The sequence below is a fragment of the Podarcis tiliguerta genome (assembly GCF_965153285.1).
Source record: "Podarcis tiliguerta genome assembly, chromosome: 2".
In the NCBI taxonomy this organism is placed as follows: Eukaryota; Metazoa; Chordata; class Lepidosauria; order Squamata; family Lacertidae; genus Podarcis; species Podarcis tiliguerta.
Genome location: NC_139535.1, coordinates 93437478 through 93455935, shown reverse-complemented (window position 1 = coordinate 93455935; position 18458 = coordinate 93437478). Strand labels below are relative to the sequence as shown.

At 42.1% G+C, this 18458-nt stretch overlaps 1 protein-coding gene across 3 annotated transcripts in view; it reads right to left on the bottom strand.

Annotated features, from left to right (window-relative positions):
- The window catches only part of LOC310671364 (E3 ubiquitin-protein ligase RNF213-like), a 90049-nt gene that overhangs the window by 42949 nt on the left and 28642 nt on the right, over window positions 1-18458 (bottom strand). For all 3 annotated transcript variants that reach the window (XM_083427138.1, XM_083427137.1, XM_083427136.1), the window contains 14 exons: window positions 17001-17129; window positions 15319-15417; window positions 13375-13497; window positions 12554-12737; window positions 11934-12107; window positions 11099-11257; window positions 10216-10793; window positions 8222-8384; window positions 6666-6883; window positions 5394-5534; window positions 4776-4937; window positions 2891-4025; window positions 2135-2328; window positions 1819-1971 (listed from right to left, as the gene is read on the bottom strand). In XM_083427138.1, the coding sequence (XP_083283264.1) occupies window positions 1819-1971; window positions 2135-2328; window positions 2891-4025; window positions 4776-4937; window positions 5394-5534; window positions 6666-6883; window positions 8222-8384; window positions 10216-10793; window positions 11099-11257; window positions 11934-12107; window positions 12554-12737; window positions 13375-13497; window positions 15319-15417; window positions 17001-17129 (3612 nt within the window). The remainder of the gene's footprint in view (window positions 1-1818; window positions 1972-2134; window positions 2329-2890; window positions 4026-4775; window positions 4938-5393; window positions 5535-6665; window positions 6884-8221; window positions 8385-10215; window positions 10794-11098; window positions 11258-11933; window positions 12108-12553; window positions 12738-13374; window positions 13498-15318; window positions 15418-17000; window positions 17130-18458) is intronic.

The following is an 18458-nucleotide window of genomic DNA, read 5'->3' as shown; positions in this document are numbered from 1 at the left end:
AAAGCCTTCTTAAATGATCAATGCAAAGAAAGAGAGGAAAACAATAGAATGGGGAAGAACTAGAGATCTGTTCAAGAAAATTGGAGATATGAAAGGAACATTTCGTACAAAGATTACCATAATAAAGGACAAAAGTGGTAAGGATCTAACAGAAGCAGAAAACATCAAGAAGAGGTGGCAAGAATACACAGAGGAATTATACCAGAAAGATATGGATGTCTTGAACACCCAAGGTAGTGTGGTTGCTGACCTTGAGCCAGACATCCTGGAGAGTGAAGTCAAATGGGCCTTAGAAAGCACTGCTAATAACAAGGCCAGTGGAAGTGATGGTATTCCAGCTGAACTATTTAAAATTTTAAAAGATGATGCTGTTAAGGTGCTACACTCAATATGCCAGCAAGTTTGGAAAACTCAGCAGTGGCCAGAGGATTGGAGAAGGTCAGTCTACATCCCAATCCCAAAGAAGGGCAGTGCTAAAGAATGCTCCAACTACCGCACAATTGCACTCATTTCACACATTAGCAAGGTTATGCTTAAAATTCTACAAGGCAGGCTTAAGCAGTATGTGGACCAAGAACTCCCAGAAGTGCAAGCTGGATTTCAAAGGGGCAGAGGAACCAGAGACCAAATTGCAAACATGCGCTGGATTATGGAGAAAGCTAGAGAGTTCCAGAAAGACATCTACTTCTGCTTCATTGACTCTGCAAAAGCCTTTGACTGTGTCAACCACAGCAAACTATGGCAAATTCTTAAAGAAATGGGAGTGCCTGATCACCTCATCTGTCTCCTGAGAAATCTCTATGTGGGACAAGAAGCTACAGTTAGAACTGGGTATGAAACAACTGATTGGTTCAAAATTGGGAAAGGAGTACGACAAGGATGTATATTGTCTCCCTGCTTATTTAACTTATATGCAGAATTCATCATGCGAAAGGCTGGACTGGATGAATCCCAAAATGGAATTAAGATTGACGGAAAAAATATCAACAACCTCAGATATGCAGATGACACAACCTTGATGGCAGAAAGTGAGGAGGAATTAAAGAACCTTTTAATGAGGGTGAAAGAGGAGAGCGCAAAATATGGTCTGAAGCTCAACATCAAAAAAACGAAGATCATGGCCACTGGGCCCATCACCTCCTGGCAAACAGAAGGGGAAGAAATGGAGGCAGTGAGAGATTTTACTTTCTTGGGCTCCATGATCACTGCAGATGGTGACAGTAGCCACGAAATGAAAAGACACCTGTTTCTTGGGAGAAAAGCAATGACAAACCTAGACAGCATCTTAAAAAGCAGAGACATCATCTTGCCAACAAAGGTCCGTATAGTTAAAGCCATGGTTTTCCCAGTAGTGATGTATGGAAGTGAGAGCTGGACCATAAAGAAGGCTGATCGCCAAAGAATTGATGCTTTTGAATTATCGTGTTGGAGGAGACTCTTAGAGTCCCATGGACTGCAAGAAGATCAAACGTATCCATTCTTAAGGAAATCAGCCCTGAGTGCTCACTGGAAGGACAGATCGTGAAGCTGAGGCTCCAATACTTTGGCCACCTCATGAGAAGAGAAGACTCCCTGGAAAAGACCCTGATGTTGGGAAAGATGGAGGGCATAAGGAAAAAGGGACAACAGAGGACAAGATGGTTGGACAGTGTTCTTGAAGCTACCAGCTTGAGTTTGACCAAACTGCGGGAGGCAATGGAAGACAGGCGTGCCTGGCGTGCACTGGTCCATGGGGTCACAAAGAGTCGGACACGACTAAACGACTAAACAACAACTAGCAATTAAGGACATAGTAGTTAAATACCCATAGGTACTTACAGATCTAGTTTGTTTTCTTGGTGATGAAGATGTTTGAAGAATTTCTACGACATACAAATGACACTGTTTCCGCAGCCAGAGTTTCCCATGTATATCTGCCAGGTACTGTAAAACTAAGAGCTTGAACAGAAATTCTGGAATTCCAGAATGAACCTAGGAAAATACAGAAATGTAGTATGTAATTTAAAACAGAAAAATGAAATTTTCCTCCTCATTGAGTTGCTTAGTTAAAAAAAAAAAACCCCAACCAACCAACTTTATTAAGTGAGGGGTAGGGTAAGGAGACAAAGTTCTGCCAAAACCATGGTATACTCACTGAAGAAGTGATATCAAAATGAAATATCATAGGCTGTTTCTGGTACTTATGGTGCAGGAATGGGAGAAGAGACTTCAGCACTTTCCCTTCATCCACGTGGGGGTCTATCAACCTAATAGTTTTTAATGGCACTTCAGAGTGATGTAGTTTTGCTTCCATTTTCTCTTGCAGCCTCTTTACATAGAGAGATTTTCCTATTGTTAATAATAAAAACATATCTGAGTTATTAATGGGCACAGCAGGCACACGATGGATTGTTTGAAACTGAGAGCACTCAATGGTCTGGGCTTCTGCTGAGCAACAAGTAGGAAGAATCTGGGTGAGGGAGAGAAACTGATCCAATAAACACTTGGATACAGTCTTCAGCTAGAGCTGTACTAAAGTGTTTATCCCAAAATGTACCCGTCACAGCTGCCACCACCTGCACTGTAACGTCTGGTTTTCATCTTGGAATCATCTCTGTAAAAAGAGGTACTATTCCTTCCAACATTTATGTCTAAGCTTGGGACAAAAACACTAAACAGCAGGTTGAACGTATAACTACTCTTTTAGACAGTTCAAGTATAACTACTCTTTTAGACAGGCACTGAGCCTGCTGTTTAATGTGCCCCTTGCCCCTCATTATTCCTGTGCTGATCTTTCCAGTCATAAGCTGAAAGAGCATCACAGAAGGAAAAACAACAGACCATGTTTTATACCCTCAAGTTTTAGTCTACGCATTCTGAAACATAGTTGGAAAACTAGATGTTCACTCACCTGCTCCAGCTCTTTCAGAAGCTACAATCCCAACACACATTTGGTCCTTGAAGACAGAAGCCGATGAACTTTGTGTTGCTTTGTAATGATTCCCCAGGTAGCCCTGAATGTCCTTCAGGGGCTGCTGAGGGATCATGTGAACTTTGAATTGGCTGAAGACAGAAGGGACATAGCAGTGCTCTCTCTCACAGTTGCAGAGAATCACTAGCCTATAATCATCCTGATGCTTTAAGTGAAGACTCTGGAAAAGTTCCTCAGACCTGTAGCCAACATCATAGCTCAACTCATCTGCAAACAGCAAGGTGTAAATCTTTTCCCCCTTATAGCCTGGAGTGAGGCACCGCCTCAAAAACAGCGCCACTTGTTCATAGCTGGTTTGTGGTGTGCAGAGCAGGACTTCATCGTAAGAGGGTAGCATCTCCCCTGGACTGTTCATGTAGATGGCCAGTGCCGAAGCCAACACCTCAGAGCTAGGACAGAGAATGAGGTTAGGCCTGCCAGCATGAAGACCTTGTGGCAATTTTCGCATAACACTCCTCTTCTCCAGATCTGCCAGGGTGGCCAAGTAAATGCCAAGGGTTTCAATGTCCAGGCAGCCTGGAAGGAATGAGCCCATATTTCCCATGTACGACTCCCAGATGTACTCCAGTTGTACAGCCAACGCTTTCCCTCTTGCCACCGGCCCAAATAAATCGGCAAAATTCCTCTTTGCTTTTTTAGACACTACATGGCGGGAGATCTCCTGGATATCTTGCTTGCTGCAGTTGCGCTTTATAAATGACAGCATCGTTAAGGCAGCCTCACTGGGGCACTCTGAGCCAAGCTCCTTGCACAAGTATACAAACTGTTCTGCCATATAGTAATTCAAATAATAGTACTGGGATCGCTTCTCTGACATAAACTGGTTCCACTTTTCCAGGAAACTCTCCATCTTTCGGCAAATGAGTGGCAGAACATCTGTGACATCTCCATTTCCAATAAGGACAGAACTAGAATTTAAATTGAAATTCATCCTAAGGCAGAATTCATGGTTGGGTGAGCAATATACACTAGCGACCCAAGAGCGGAAAAGCATGTTTCCAGCGGAATGAAGGTCGATGAAAGACAGTGCAAGCCTCTGGACACTAGAAAATACCTGGGTGCAGAAGAAACACAGCAGAAGACAGAACAATGAATCTAAGTATCACAACACCAATGAATGTGAAATATGCATTACCCATTGCCACCCTTACTACTAGAATGCCTAAACTAGCGTTGGCCAACTCCATTTGGACAGTGCTACACCAGCAGAAACTATGGCCAAATTGAACTTTTAAGCTGGTGAACCAAAATACATGAAGGCAGTATCAAAAACTGGTTCTCCTAACATTTATTGATTAAAAAACTGACACACCACTTTTCATTTATAGAGCTCAAAGAGGTTCACAATATGTATTAAAATAATTGGGGGGGGGGAGACATTTACTCCCTGAATTTTTCTTCAACCTTTCTCCCTTCGACATTCTGTACAGGCAAACAGTCAACAAGCTCTGGTCCAAGGGCATTCAGGGTGTAAAATTTTAATTGTTTTGAAATTTATCAGGAACACTGAAATTTAGAAAGGTCAAGTGAGCCAAATGATGGAGCTATTCAATTCCCAAAGGAACATCCTAATCAGCAACAAATCATCACAATTCAATGTGATGCAAACTTCTGTGAAGTTTCAAATTGTATTTTACATCTCAGGGGGAAAAATACTTACTGAAATCTCTACAATCTCTCAAAGGACACAGAAATGCAGCATGACTGGATGAAGAACCCCATTACTCTTGTCCCCCACCACACATCCCTCAAAGGACAATATGAGTTTCAAAATACAAACAGGAAATTATGCCTGAAAACTGACCTCAGAAAACTTCTCTACTTCTGCACCTTGTTCTACCTTGCCTGACATCAGCATCAGCTTATTCATCAATTCTCGGAGCTCTTCTAGGGAGTACTGCCGTTCCTCTTCTTGGCCACCGTGACTTTCTGAGATAGTCAGGCACAGGACAGTATCCAGAGAAACCTAGAAATAAATGTAATCATTGCTTTATTTCCTTATGATGTCATACAAGGTTCCCCCCTACTATATGTAGAGATAGCAGTTGTCAGCGGTAAATAGGTTTATGCTAAATACTGAGAGGGTTGCACCAAATTATGAGGGCAATGTCTTTGGAAAGATGCCAGTAAAAAGTTGTGGCAAATGCCACCAACAGAAAATAGCTCTGTGATAGTGAATTCTCAAGTTCACACTCATGAACACTATGGGAGGAAATCCCTGACCAACCTAATGGTGTTACAACAGAGAGGCACCAGGAAATGATAAAGGAAGCAGTTTATTGAAAGAGACACTTAGAAAGGGTTATATCATTCACTTTATAGCAGGCTGTTTGTTGGGTGTGGTATACAGAAAAAGTAGCTACTGAGCAATGAGGAGAAAGGTTACAAAAACTGGGACAATATACTACAAGCATGGTCTTACCTTCCGGCCTTCTGCTGGCGCCCTAATTCGGTAGATTCCCTTGCTATTGATTTTAGTTGCCAGTGATATAGATGATAGTTCCACAGAACCATGACTCTCTTTTATTGTTTTTAGCCATTCCAAGTATCTTGCAGAATCACGCTGTAGGGTTTAGGGAGAAGATATACTCTGAATTAGTCCCATACTTTATCCCAGAAGAAATCATATGCTGATAATAGCATAGCCATAGATGACAAGGGAGCATGGTGTGTTGCTAAATGACAATCCTCACTCTAGGACATGATTATTTGAATCTGGAAGATTTCTGTTCTGCTATTCTGTGCTGTGAAGCCCAGAGATATTTCATGAAATTAAAAGTAGCTACTGAACCCACCAGCTGGTATGATGCACAAAACTGCAGTGTATGCAGTAGAATAGAGCACAGGCATAAATGCTATTCACATACAAAGCACACACTACTCTGCAGAATGTAGGTTTAAGTAGCTACAAGGTGGATATCCCTACAAAATCTCAATGTCCACACCAATAATTTTCTACCCTTCAATATATCTACAGTAAACTCACACCTGGACACAGGTGGCACTGTGGTCTAAACCACAGAGCCAAGGGCTTGCCGATCAGAAGGTCAGCAGTTCGAATCCCCGTGACGGGGTGAGTTCCCGTAGCTCAGTCCCAGCTCCTGTGTGGTGTAGTGGTTAAGAGCGCTAGTCTCGTAATCTGGGGAACCGGGTTCGCGTCTCCGCTCCTCCACATGCAGCTGCTGGGTGACCTTGGGCCAGTCACACTTCTTTGAAGTCTCTCAGCCCCACTCACCTCACAGAGTGTTTGTTGTGGGGGAGGAAGGGAAAGGAGAATGTTAGCCGCTTTGAGACTCCTGATAGGGAGTGAAAGGCGGGATATCAAATCCAAACTCTTCTTCTTCTTCTTCTCCTGCCTACCTAGCTGTTCGAAAGCACGTCAAAGTGCAAGTAGATAAATAGGTACCGCTCCGGCAGGAAGATAAATGGCATTTCCGTGCACTGCTCTGGTTTCACCAGAAGCAGCTTGGTCATGCTGGCCACATGACCTGGAAGCTGTCTGCGGACAAACGCTGGCTCCCTCAGCCAGTAAAGTGAGATGAGCGCCACAACCCCAGAGTTGTCTGCGACTAGACTTAATGATCAGGGGTCCCTTTACCTTTAAACTCACACTGGATGCAGTATCTTTATAAAATACACAGCTTAATAAGAGCAGATATACACAGATGAACTAAGGTCCAACTGCAGGAATTACCAGTTTTTTTGGGAGGTTGCTGTCACTCTCCAGAGCTTTCCAAAGTTTCCTCAAGCACTTCATGAGCTCCCCAAATCCCGATTCCCGTTTCAAGTCATACAACAGGGAGGAGTAGCCAAGGACAGCATCATGAAAACAAGCCACACGATCCACATCCATGTCATTCTCTCCCGCAGAGATAGAAGCTAAGTCCACAAATACCTTCAGCTCATTCTTATCTAAGGCAAATAAACAAAGTGAAAGACACCCCAAAGTTTACTGTCTATAAGTTCCACCCCTGGTAGTACTCCATGTCTTTCTACTAGGACCTACATCTTTATTCAGTGCTTGACACAAAGCCTGCATTACTTACGTTTGCTTCCTTTGCTTTGTGAAGTGGAGTAAACCACAAGGAGGCAAAAGAACTATTGTGATAATCTGAAAGGTGTTTCTCAGAGGTTCTGAAAAACATGACATTGTGGGCTATGCTGCCCTCTCAAATTAAAAACAGGAAATGCATCTTGCTCTTTGTCCATTGGCCATGCCCCCCAGGGAAAACCTTGATGCACTCTCTGAACCTATGTAAGGAAGCTAGATCGTAGGTTGGGCCCATGGCTTGTGTTCAACACTTCTGAGATGCACCCTTCAGAGGAGAACAATTGTTCCTTCCAAAGGTGGCATGGTTGGATTGAATAAAGGTAAGATCTCAATTGGGTGGGCTCTCTATTCTATGACTTTCCCTTAACGAACCTGCTGGAGGATTAGCCTCCCAAAAGCCACCTCATGAAAAGCATATTTACCAATCTTATGATGCCTCATAAACATTGTTGAAGTTGCCCATGCGGCTTCCCCACACACCTCATTAAGAGGTACATTTGCTGAAACCACTCTGTCCAAGTAAAAACTACGAAAATAATTTGCTATGGAAAGTGTTGTTAGTTCAATAATTTTTCTTGCTGAAATGATTGCTTCTCTCAACCTTGTGCATGTCTCATTTAAAGATAAGGCTGCCTGTACAAATAAAAATACGATGGAGACATGAAGTGGAAAGAGATCCTCCTTGTGTAAGGAAATAAGAAATTTAAGGGAGAAAAACAGGAAGCATGAGACAAGGGAATGAGAAGGAGTTGGTGGCTGAGAAATGGACAATACAACATCCCATTTTGGGGTCCCTCCTGCACTGAGACATCTTGCAGGTGCCAGCTTGTACAGAAAACAAAATGAGGAAATACATCATGTAATACACCTATACAGTGGTACCTCGGGTTACATACAGTTCAGGTTACAGACTCCGTTAACCCAGAAATAGTACCTCAGGTTAAGAACTTTGCGTCAGGATGAGAAGAGAAATCGTGCTCCGGTGGTGCGGCAGCAATGGGAGGCCCCATTAGCTAAAGTGGTGCTTCAGGTTAAGAACAGTTTCAGGCTAATAACGGACCTCCGGAATGAATTAAGTACGTAACCAGAGGTACCACTGTAGATAATATAACAGAGTACAAGTGTACATCATATGTCCCAGTAACGTTTTAGCCTTTTAAAACCAAGAAACAAGAATGGCAGGTGCACATCTGTTCTACCTTCCAGGGATTCTTTGACCCAGCTGACAAAATCCCTCCTGAGTGCCAGCTCCTCAAGGCACCTACGACGTGGTTCAGTTATGTCTTGCAGCGATTTTTTTACACGCATCAATTCAGTACTCATGGAGGAGAGCTTCTCTTCCTGAAACTGGAATTTCTGTACCTGAAAAGGGAATAATAGGATTGTACTGCACATTAAGGATGTGCAAAACCTTTCCCTTGATTTCCATCTCCCATTTTTCAGCCCCATGGTGCTGGGTTTCAAGAGGAGGCATCATGGATTGTTTCAGATATGATTCCTTCAAGGAACACTGCAATGGCTCCCCACACCTCGCCCCTCTCAGGAACTTGCAACTGCACTCAGTGTTCCAATGGCAAGGGATCAGGATCACCCTACCGCTGCTGCCCCACTGACCGCAACTAAGGCTTTTGTTTGTTTGTGAAGGCTTTTATGAGGAGGCAGAAAGGAAAATGAATAAAATCAGACAGAAGCCGTCTTTAGCTGTCCAAACCAGTGGAACCACAATATCTACATCAGAAATTGAACCGGATATTACCATGGCATCCATGCAGCAGGGGAACATTTATTTATATTTTTCCCTTTTGGAAAACAAGGAGTTAGGCTGCTTTATAGAGAGACATTTGTTGCTTGTTGCAACTACAACAGATTCTATACAAAGTGAAAGGAAAATCTCCCAAGAACTGGAATCCCCTTGTCTTTACAAGGGGAAAAAAACTATGGTAATGTGCCATCCCATGATGAAACATTTTGGAGATGCTACTCAGAGTATAGAGTAGATGGCAAGTGGCCTTATGACATAGTAGCCTCCTGTAACTCTAATGCAGAGTTTGTGAAAGCCATGTAGGTAAGATGAAAGCCTGTAGCACCTAGGCACATCTTTTATTCCGCTAGATTTAAATTCAACCCCTTCCTCCCAATCTGCCCACAATGGCTATGATTTCAATATCACCACACCCTTACTACTTCTGACTCTTTGTGGGGATGCAAGTGAGTTAAACTTGACTAGATATGGCAGATGAACAGAACATGCAGTTAAATTTGCAAACTGTTACCATGAGATAAGTAGCTAGTTTTATCTGCCCTTTGATATCCTGATTGCACTGGTTGCTACACATCTTGATCCACTACTTAGTAGATACCACATGGATGAATACTCATCAGGACACACCTGACTCCCAAAACTATATTGAGTAGCATAGACAGACTATTTAGTAGCATAAAGATTATTTTTCTGCCAGTCAAAATGTCCTTAAAAGTTTATTTTTTTGTTTTGCTTTCTCCAGTTACACAATATTCACATGGCAAATTGAGCCATAAGTTATATGTGTCTTGCATACCCTCCAAATTGCACATCCTCTAAATTGCATACTGCGTGTAGATGGTTCTGCAGTACGGAATAGAAACGTAGTATAGGGTTAGATTCAACTAAGTTAGCATGCTAGAGGAAGCCAGAAAAAGTTCCACCAATGCAAAAGGACTTTCCCCTCTCCTCTTCCTATGTGCCCCTGCATTTTATACAGTACACAGTAGGAGGAGAGAGGATTGTTCTGTCTTGCAAGCACCTACCCTGAAACCAACCCATACAATTGCCTCTTTAATATGATTATAAAATTCTATAAACCAAATGCCTGACAGTATTAAGTAGCTAGGAATTGGGGGGGACGGGGGACCTAATGGCTGGACATCCTTGGGGAAAGCAATTCACAAATGGGGTGTAATTACAAAAAAAAAAAACCCTCTCTTGTCTTCAGTGCAGAAAAACCATGCTAAAGAAATTATTATTATTAAAGAAATTAAAGAGATCCAAAAAGCCAAAGTACTAAACAACTCTATATGTAATCCACATTTGGTGTTCCTGTGATAACGTATAGACCCCAATGAAAAGTGCACTCTGTTGGCTTTTGAACAGAATGAAGCTACATAAGTTTACTGGATAAGCTCTAGAACTGCAGTTTCAAAGAAATATACTTACGAAGTTAAGTAACTGTTGAAGGACTCTGAAGTCACCAGAGAGATTCAAACCTTCCCTGACCTTGTCGATAACCTTAGCAGAGTCCATGGCCAAATGCAATTCATGATATTGCTGGATTTGTTGAATCCGCTCATCTATCCATTCTCCACCATCTTGACGCTGTAGATTGCGCATAACCTGAAAATCCTTTTTCAGATCCTCGTAACGGTTAGTAAAATCTCTGAAGAGCATGTCTACTTCAGAAAACATGAGCTCTCCAGATTTCAGACTGTTATACAGCCTCAAGAATTCACTGTAACAAGGATCAAAAAGGGAGGGAGGCACTTCATCAAGATCCAGAGCAGCAATGTCTTCATCAACGAAAAGTTTTTTGGCTGCCCACTCCCAGCAGTACTGGAAGACGTCACTCTCTTTAAAGTTATTCACAATTTCCGCTATCTTCTTCAGGGCTGGACTCAGGTGGTAATATGTCTCAATTTTATCATCACTGTGTGAAATGTCTCTCACATTCACAACATCGTCCAGTGCTTTTGAGGCCAGGTTTTCACTGTGCTTCTGCTCTATTTCAGCCGTATCCACTGAAAGTAAAGAGAAAATCAGAACTTGGACACACACAGAAAAAAAACTTCAGTGGGTCTTATCTTTGCTATACAATGGTTCACATTGCAGCATCAAACACCAAACTGTGACGTTTGTTTAAAAAATGAACAATTTGCAATTTCTACCCGATTGTTCTACTTGGATCAATCTGCTTTTCTGATGTTGGAGAGTTCTGGGACATTCTCATTCCACGGTTTATTTCCACTCCCAATCTTTAACAATCTTTGCAAAGGAAAACTAACAGAGCCAGAGTTTTAAAATTACCCTCCCCCTTTAAAAATACCTTTTATATACTCTTGCACTTTCCTGCACATGTTCAAGAGGGATTCCAAACAGTTTTTCTCTCTCTTGACATACAGTAGTTCTTGCAGCCTCAAGCCAAGTATTCCTTCTAGTTTTGATCTGTGCTCTTTTTCATCAAACAGCGAAATATGCTTGGGCCCTGAAATGAAAATTGCCAATTACAATCACTTGCACAAAATCCCTATTTTCTTTCCTTGAAGTCATTGAGAAGGCTTCCACTGGTAGGGCTCATTAGCTGAATCCCACCCCAACCTTATAAAAGGCTACAAATAGCAATCACTATCTTAGAAGAAATATTCTCCCATCTTTCACACACAATAGGCATGCTAATTGTATGTGAACCTAGTTTGCATGTCATGCTAAGCCATGACTTACTGGGACTCTGCAAATGTGTGGGCTACTGGAGAATGGAACAAACACTGGCTACAGTCTGTTATGAGGAGGAGCTTAACCATAATCCTGGGCTCAGGCAATACACTAAACCAAAACTTAGCTTAGCTCAGCACGGAATGGGAGTAAAATAGACCAGGCTGCAAACTCCTCTCTAATTCACAAATTCACATGGTCCTGGTGAGCAATAGTTTGGCTTACTACAAAATGTGAATTTGGCAAATGACAGCTAAAATACATGTGTCAACTAAACACAAAGCCACTATATTTGCTTCAGAAATGCAGTTTTAAAATGATATGCAAATTCAAATTGACATTAAATGGATATGCTTTAATTGAGTAACATTTATTAGCATTTCTTAACTGGACTTCGGTCCTATATTTTACCCATCTCTCCGTTTATATATATAGATAAACACACTTACTTAATTCCCAAATGGACAGAAACTGCTTCTTGTGCTTTAAAACCAGCTCTAAATGTTTAACTAGGATATGGCCTGTCATGAGTTCATCAGAAACCTTTGTATATACAGAGTCAGCGCTGGCCATTAGCTCTTGGGCTTCTTCAGTAAGTTGGTCCAGAATGTTTTCAACCACACCTGTTAGATCAGTCAGGTATTTTAAAAACAAGCAAACAACCTTTGTCCTTAGGTGCTAAAATAACTTCATCTCCCATGGCAGCTGGAAGCAAGGTGACCCCTTTAGGTTTCCTTACTTCTCTCTGTTCTACACACACAGTTTGAAAGTTTGTTGCCCTACTTACAACAACGGTGACCCATTATTCGTCAGAAGAAATAAAACATAAAAGAATTGCAATAGCCTGCAACATCATACTCTTCCAACACGCACAATATTTGTGTTTCAGCATAAATCCTCTACCAGTTACTAAACCTTAACTGAATTTTCCTTTCTACAATGTCCAATACTAATTCTCCTCCTATCCAACTCTGTTTTGATATTAAATAACCCTCTGTGCTCCTTTCAATAATAAGATATTTCCCACCTGCTCCCAGAACTTTACCCATTAAATGATAGCTGCACTTACCATTGAAGATGAAAAGATGCTTGATGTCTGGCCAAACAAGCAGATGATTCAGCACGCCTTCCAAATCTCTTATAGGCTTCCCTGCTACATCAGTTGGCCATGGTTTTATGATGGCAGCAGATACAAGTTTACCCAGCTTGCTCAAATTGTAACGAGATATCAGTTCAAGGAGATTAGTCTGTTCCTACATAAGACGCAAAATATGTAGAAGGTTCAGGGCCCTGGATGTTTTGCCGCTAGAGGCAATGCAAATATTCTGGATACCTGGAGAAGGCAAACACCTTCTCCAGGTATCCAGAGCCTGTCGCTAAGGCAACTGCCTCACCTTGCCTCACGGGCAGGCCAGACCTGGCAGCATTAGATAGCGATGAGTCTGTCATTTTATTTTCACAAATTTGCTACATCATTTTTAAAAGTTTACTATTCATAATGCACCCCAATCCAACAGATTCCAAAAGGAACTTGCTTTCACAGATCTGCTCATTGTGAGATTTGCCAAATAATTTGCTGTCCTTTCCCAAAGGGTAAATTATATGGCAATAGAAATCGATTTAAATTTGATGAGACAAAAATACAGTTGAGGAATGACTTTGTAATTCTAGGATTGTCACTGAGCAGGGATTATCCACAAAAAAATGGCTCCCAGTTACATGATTTGTTAGCCTGCCTTGATTGGCAATCCAGGAAGTCAAGCTGGATTTACCTGTGGCACTGAATCACAAACCCACAGTCTTACTCCCACAGTCAGGCACATGTAGCATAATCTCAACAACAGTACTTGGAAAATAAGTGTAGGATTCAGAAGATTTTAGATATAGTACCTGGTATGCTAATTTTATAGCGTCTATGGCACAGTTTTCAAAAGCTTTGCTAATCATAGGGTCAAATTGTTCCATTTCCTCATGGCAACAGCAGTAGGCTTTAATCTGATTAACAGCAGATTCCTATCAGGGAAGAGCAAAAAGAAATACAAAACATTCTACCTGGTTCTAGTTATTTAAGATTATCAGATAAGGAAAACATGGAGGGAAAGTAATTTAGGACAATAAAACAAAGCAAATATATTTTTCTAGTAACAGTAACTAATGATAATTTTATTATTTAAACCCTGCCCATCCGGCTGGGTTGCCTCAGCCACTATGGACAGCTTCCAACACATAAAAACATAATAAAACATCAAACTTTAAAAACTTCCTGATGATCCTCCAGCCTGTACTGTACTGTGAATTAGCATAACTGGAGGATTTTTGTTACTGATAAGTGACACTGTCCATTGCAAAAAGGTGAGACTTTTAAAGTAATGACAAAACAGATTTTTGTGTCACCTTGGTGGATGGGAGGAATAGTTGCACTTTAAGAGGTAGCTGCTCCAGGTGTGGAACGTAAGTTCAGCTGAGACAGGGACTAAAGAGATCAAGGGACATACAATTCTGTTTCCACAGCAGCTGCTCTTGCTTGGGCTCAGAGTCATTATCTGATAAGGAACTGCATTGCCGCTACCCTACATTGCATTTGGCATCAGTGGTTCATAGGGAGTAAAGGGCCTGGAGTGTCTGTGAGCAGGGAGATCTCACTCTGATGACCCAGGGTGGGGTCTCCTGATATGCAGAACTGTTAGAATTCCTGCTCCATGATTGCAGTCATGGGATTTTTGTCTATCACATGATGGTGTATGTTTTGACTCCACAGAGTGGGACGTTACGGAGACAGGATGTTTGTGTTACTGTGTTCCGTGAAGTGGGACTATGGTCCTTTATTCTTTTTCTCTTTGCTGTCTGATGCTAGAGAGAGGGAGCCATGTTGCAGTGCTCTCTGTGTGTTTATATGTAAATAAAGTAGATTAGCCAAAATGCTGAGTTGTTGAGGTCTGTGACGCAAGCTGCAAAGACTCTGCAGATCCCTAAGTGTGTCAATGTCTGTTGGCATCGGTCACTTGATGTTCAGGCAAAAGAAAGCTTTTGAAGCTCCCGAACGATCAAGGGAACATGCCAGTTGGGAGTGTGTCTCTGCCAGGGTCCTACTGAGAGGAATGGGAGAGGCCTCTTCTTCACTAAGCTCCTAAAGAGTGGATCAGAACCACCTTGCATTTGAGAAGCTTTATCCTGTTATGTTGGTCGAGGGCAGAGGGAGAGATTCTGAAAAAGAGGAAGAAGAGGACCTGGCCATTCAATACTTCACATAAGATTTCTGCGCACTGGGTCTCTCCGAGCGCCAGATAAGATTGCTTTCATTAATGAGATCTGGGCCAGAGCTGTGGCCTGGTTGGCTTCATAAGACTGCCTTTCCCTATCCATTTGCCTTTGTAAGGCCAGGTGTTGACCAAGAAAAAAAAGATGGGGATCAGCAAAAGATGAGGATCGGCAAGGGATTGTAACTTGAACTTAGGTTACTCTCTGCTTGTCCCTGCTGGTCAAGCTTCCCAGCTCTGTTAAGGAAAAGGATCTTTGACATGGAGTGACAGCAGACATCTCCTGAAACAAGACTGCCTAGAAGGAGGAACTGACATGCAATTTAATTGAGACACTTCCTGTCTAGGCTGGTATGCCATAATTTTACACAGGCTACCTGGCTCTAGAGTCCATCAGGAAAAGGTGGTGTGTAATATTGTGGGGCTGGCCATGCCCACTTTCAACTCTGGCCACACATATTTGGCACTGCTCATTGCTGAAAAGTAGCCATGGGGAAAAGGTTTCCCACCCCTGATTTAGATTGAATGTAGTAGTTTCCATTTCATATGATACAATATAATCCATTCATCACAGTACCTTTTTGATTCTGCCTTCCATATCTGTGATTAAAGTTTTCTTCCACTCTTCTGTGAAAGTTGTATTGGCAAAGTCTATTTTCAAAAAATGATCCCAAGCCTAAGAAAGAAAATTATTATTCAGTTAAATTAACCCAAATTAAGAGCAGAAGGGGGTTGTATTCATAGGCCCTTGGTTCTCCCTGGCCAAGGCCCTCTTTTCTTCTTGGCAGAAGAAAAGAACAGCATGCGACAACAATCCCCTACCCTTTCCCAGTAGGTGAGAAATACAAAAAATGGAATGATGAAGACGACAGGGATAATGCCTGCATCTTTAGAAGACAGGTTGCATGCTTCACGGGAGCTTTTAAAAAGTGGCAAAAAATAAGTGACCAGATCCCCATCAGCGACATCAGCACCTGACAAGAGAGGGGGCATTTCGTGAGGCCTCTGCAGGATCCACTAGGGCTGCCAACTTACCCCATGGGCTCCTGGCAGTGGCAGACTTGTAGATGCCAGCCTCACCTTCCTTCACCTGCCAGCTTACCTGGTAGAGGCCCATTTGAATACTACATGCAAAAGGAGGACCACACCTCTCCTTGATGCTTACTGACTTGTAACTGGGATTACCTGGCAGAAACGGAACTGTAATGGGCTGTTTTCAAATACACTGTCAATCAACTGTCCCACCTTTGCCCCACAGTGTTTGGCAAGCCTCTGGGGGAAACCTACTCAGGCTTTCTTAAAAAGTTGGGACCAGGCATGTACACCAGTCCTTAGCTAACATGCCTACTCCTCTATGCTTTCTCCTACTGAGCATATACTCCTAGTCTGTGACCTCTAAGAGAGCATACGTTAAGATTCCATCTCACTCTTTCTCTCTCTCACACACAAACTTTCTGTAGTGGTTAAGAGCGGTGGACTTGTAATCTGGTGAACCGGGTTTGCGTCTCCGCTCCTCCACATGCAGCTGCTGGGTGACCTTGGGCTAGTCACACTTCTTTGAAGTCTCTCAACCCCACTCACCTCACAGAGTGTTTGTTGTGGGGGAGGAAGGGAAAGGAGAATGTTAGCCGCTTTGAGATTCCTTAGGGTAGTGATAAAGCGGGATATCAAATCCAAACTCCTCTTCTTCTTCCTCTTCTTCTTCTTCTTCTTCTTCTTCTTCTTCTTCTTCTTCCCACCACTTTTATAATTAGGCTAGGAACTATGACTGGTCACTTTTGCACACCAATAAAGCACTGGGTTCTCAGTCACTATGAAGTACAGAATCTCTCTCTTAGAACTCAATGCAACTGCTGGGTTCAAGTGCTGGACTAAGGAGAAGCTTGGCAGTCCCCTGCTCTATGTAGAGGAGCCACCACACTAACTTGGATATATTCCCAGTCTGGAAATGAGTGGCACTCCACTATCTCTCTCTCTCTGCATGGCTTTAATGATTTGCATCTGAGCAACAGTGACTCTAGGGTGGGCTCTCTGGGACCAACTTTGGATGGGTAAAACCTTGTATCTATGGTGTGACAGAAACCACAGATCTTAAGCTATAAAACAATAAACTCTCTGACATTTCTTAACAGGTCAGAAGGAGCACATAGGTATGAGAAGGAAGTAAGGGCAGCTGCTAAAAAAAAATCATTAAGTTAACAGGAAAAAAACACTGCATACTGACAAAGATTGGGATAGCTTTAGCTGGAAAATACAAACCTCAAGTTCTGCTTTAAATGTGAATGTAACTGAAGGTGAATATGAATGACTTTCTAGCAAAGGTTTTGTCAAAACTTGACGAAACCAGGTCCTGGTATCTTCACAGAGCCTTTGGAATATTTCTGCAACCTATTATGCAAAAGGGAAAGTTACAAACTGCTGAATACAAAAGCAACCTACCACTATTGAGATTTTACATTTTAGTTTTTATCACACAGTTCTCCTATTGATTCCATTAGTCTCTCTCTCCCCCCCCCCCCACCCCAGCATTTACTGCTCCCTCCTTCAAGTATAATACAGTAAGCACATTCTGGTATAATAAAGAGGTTAAGATAATACAGAATATTCTATATATTAAAAAAAGAATGCAATACACAACCTAAATAGTGAGAGATAGTACTGATACTGGAGAAAGATGTCAACCTTTCATTCTACTTTATGCATCTCCCATATTATTGGGCACTGGGTGGTATTTCACATGCAAAAACCCATTCCAGATTTTGGTCAGAATTAAGCACCTTTTTAAAAAAAGGTAAAGGACCCCTGACAACTGTCCAGTCGCGAACGACTCTGGGGTTGTGGCACTCATCTCGCTTTACTGGCTGAGGGAGCCGATGTGTGTCTGCAGACAGTTTTTCCGGGTCATGTGGCCAGCATGACTAAGCCACTTCTGGTGAAACCAGAGCAGTGCACAGAAACACCGTTTACCTTCCTGCCGGAGCGGTACCTGTTTATCTACTTGCACTTTGACGTGCTTTTGAACTGCTAGGTTGGCAGGAGCTGGGACCGAGCAACGGGAGCTCACCCCGTCGTGGGGATTTGAACCACTGACCTTCTGATTGGCAAGCCCTAGGCTCAGTGGTTTAGACCACAGCGCCACCCACGTCCCACAAAGCACCTTTACCTGCCAGTAATTAAATTTTTTTTATTTTAAAAGGCTCCATTCTAAACTACACTTTAGAACTATTAATGCAAATACATTTAGAAGCTGTAAGATATCAGAGGAAAGAGAATCTTCTTTAGCCAATGCAATTTAAGCAGATGTTTAAACCAGTTAACATTACATACTCAAGTTTGGGCTTATGTGCTCCTCCACTTCCAGTTAACTGAAGCTTGTTGTTATTACTAAAGCATGAACTATAGTTAGCGTCAATTAGTATTTATTGAAACAAGTCAGGATCATTATTACTTAAAGTTTGCTTTTTCAATAAACCGTAGTAAACACTAACCAGTTTGTCCATTTGCAGTTCATTAAAAATAGAAGCAAAATGGAGAGAGGAAAACAAAAACAGGGGAGGGGAAGAAAATGAATACAAGTTTCCACACTATCACATACCTGTGGTTATTTTTCTTAATGCAGTTTCGTTTTATTGCCCTGTTTGTCAGTACAGTGGTGCCTTGCAAGACGAAAAGAATCCGTTCCGCGAGTCTCTTCATCTAGCGGTTTTTTCGTCTTGC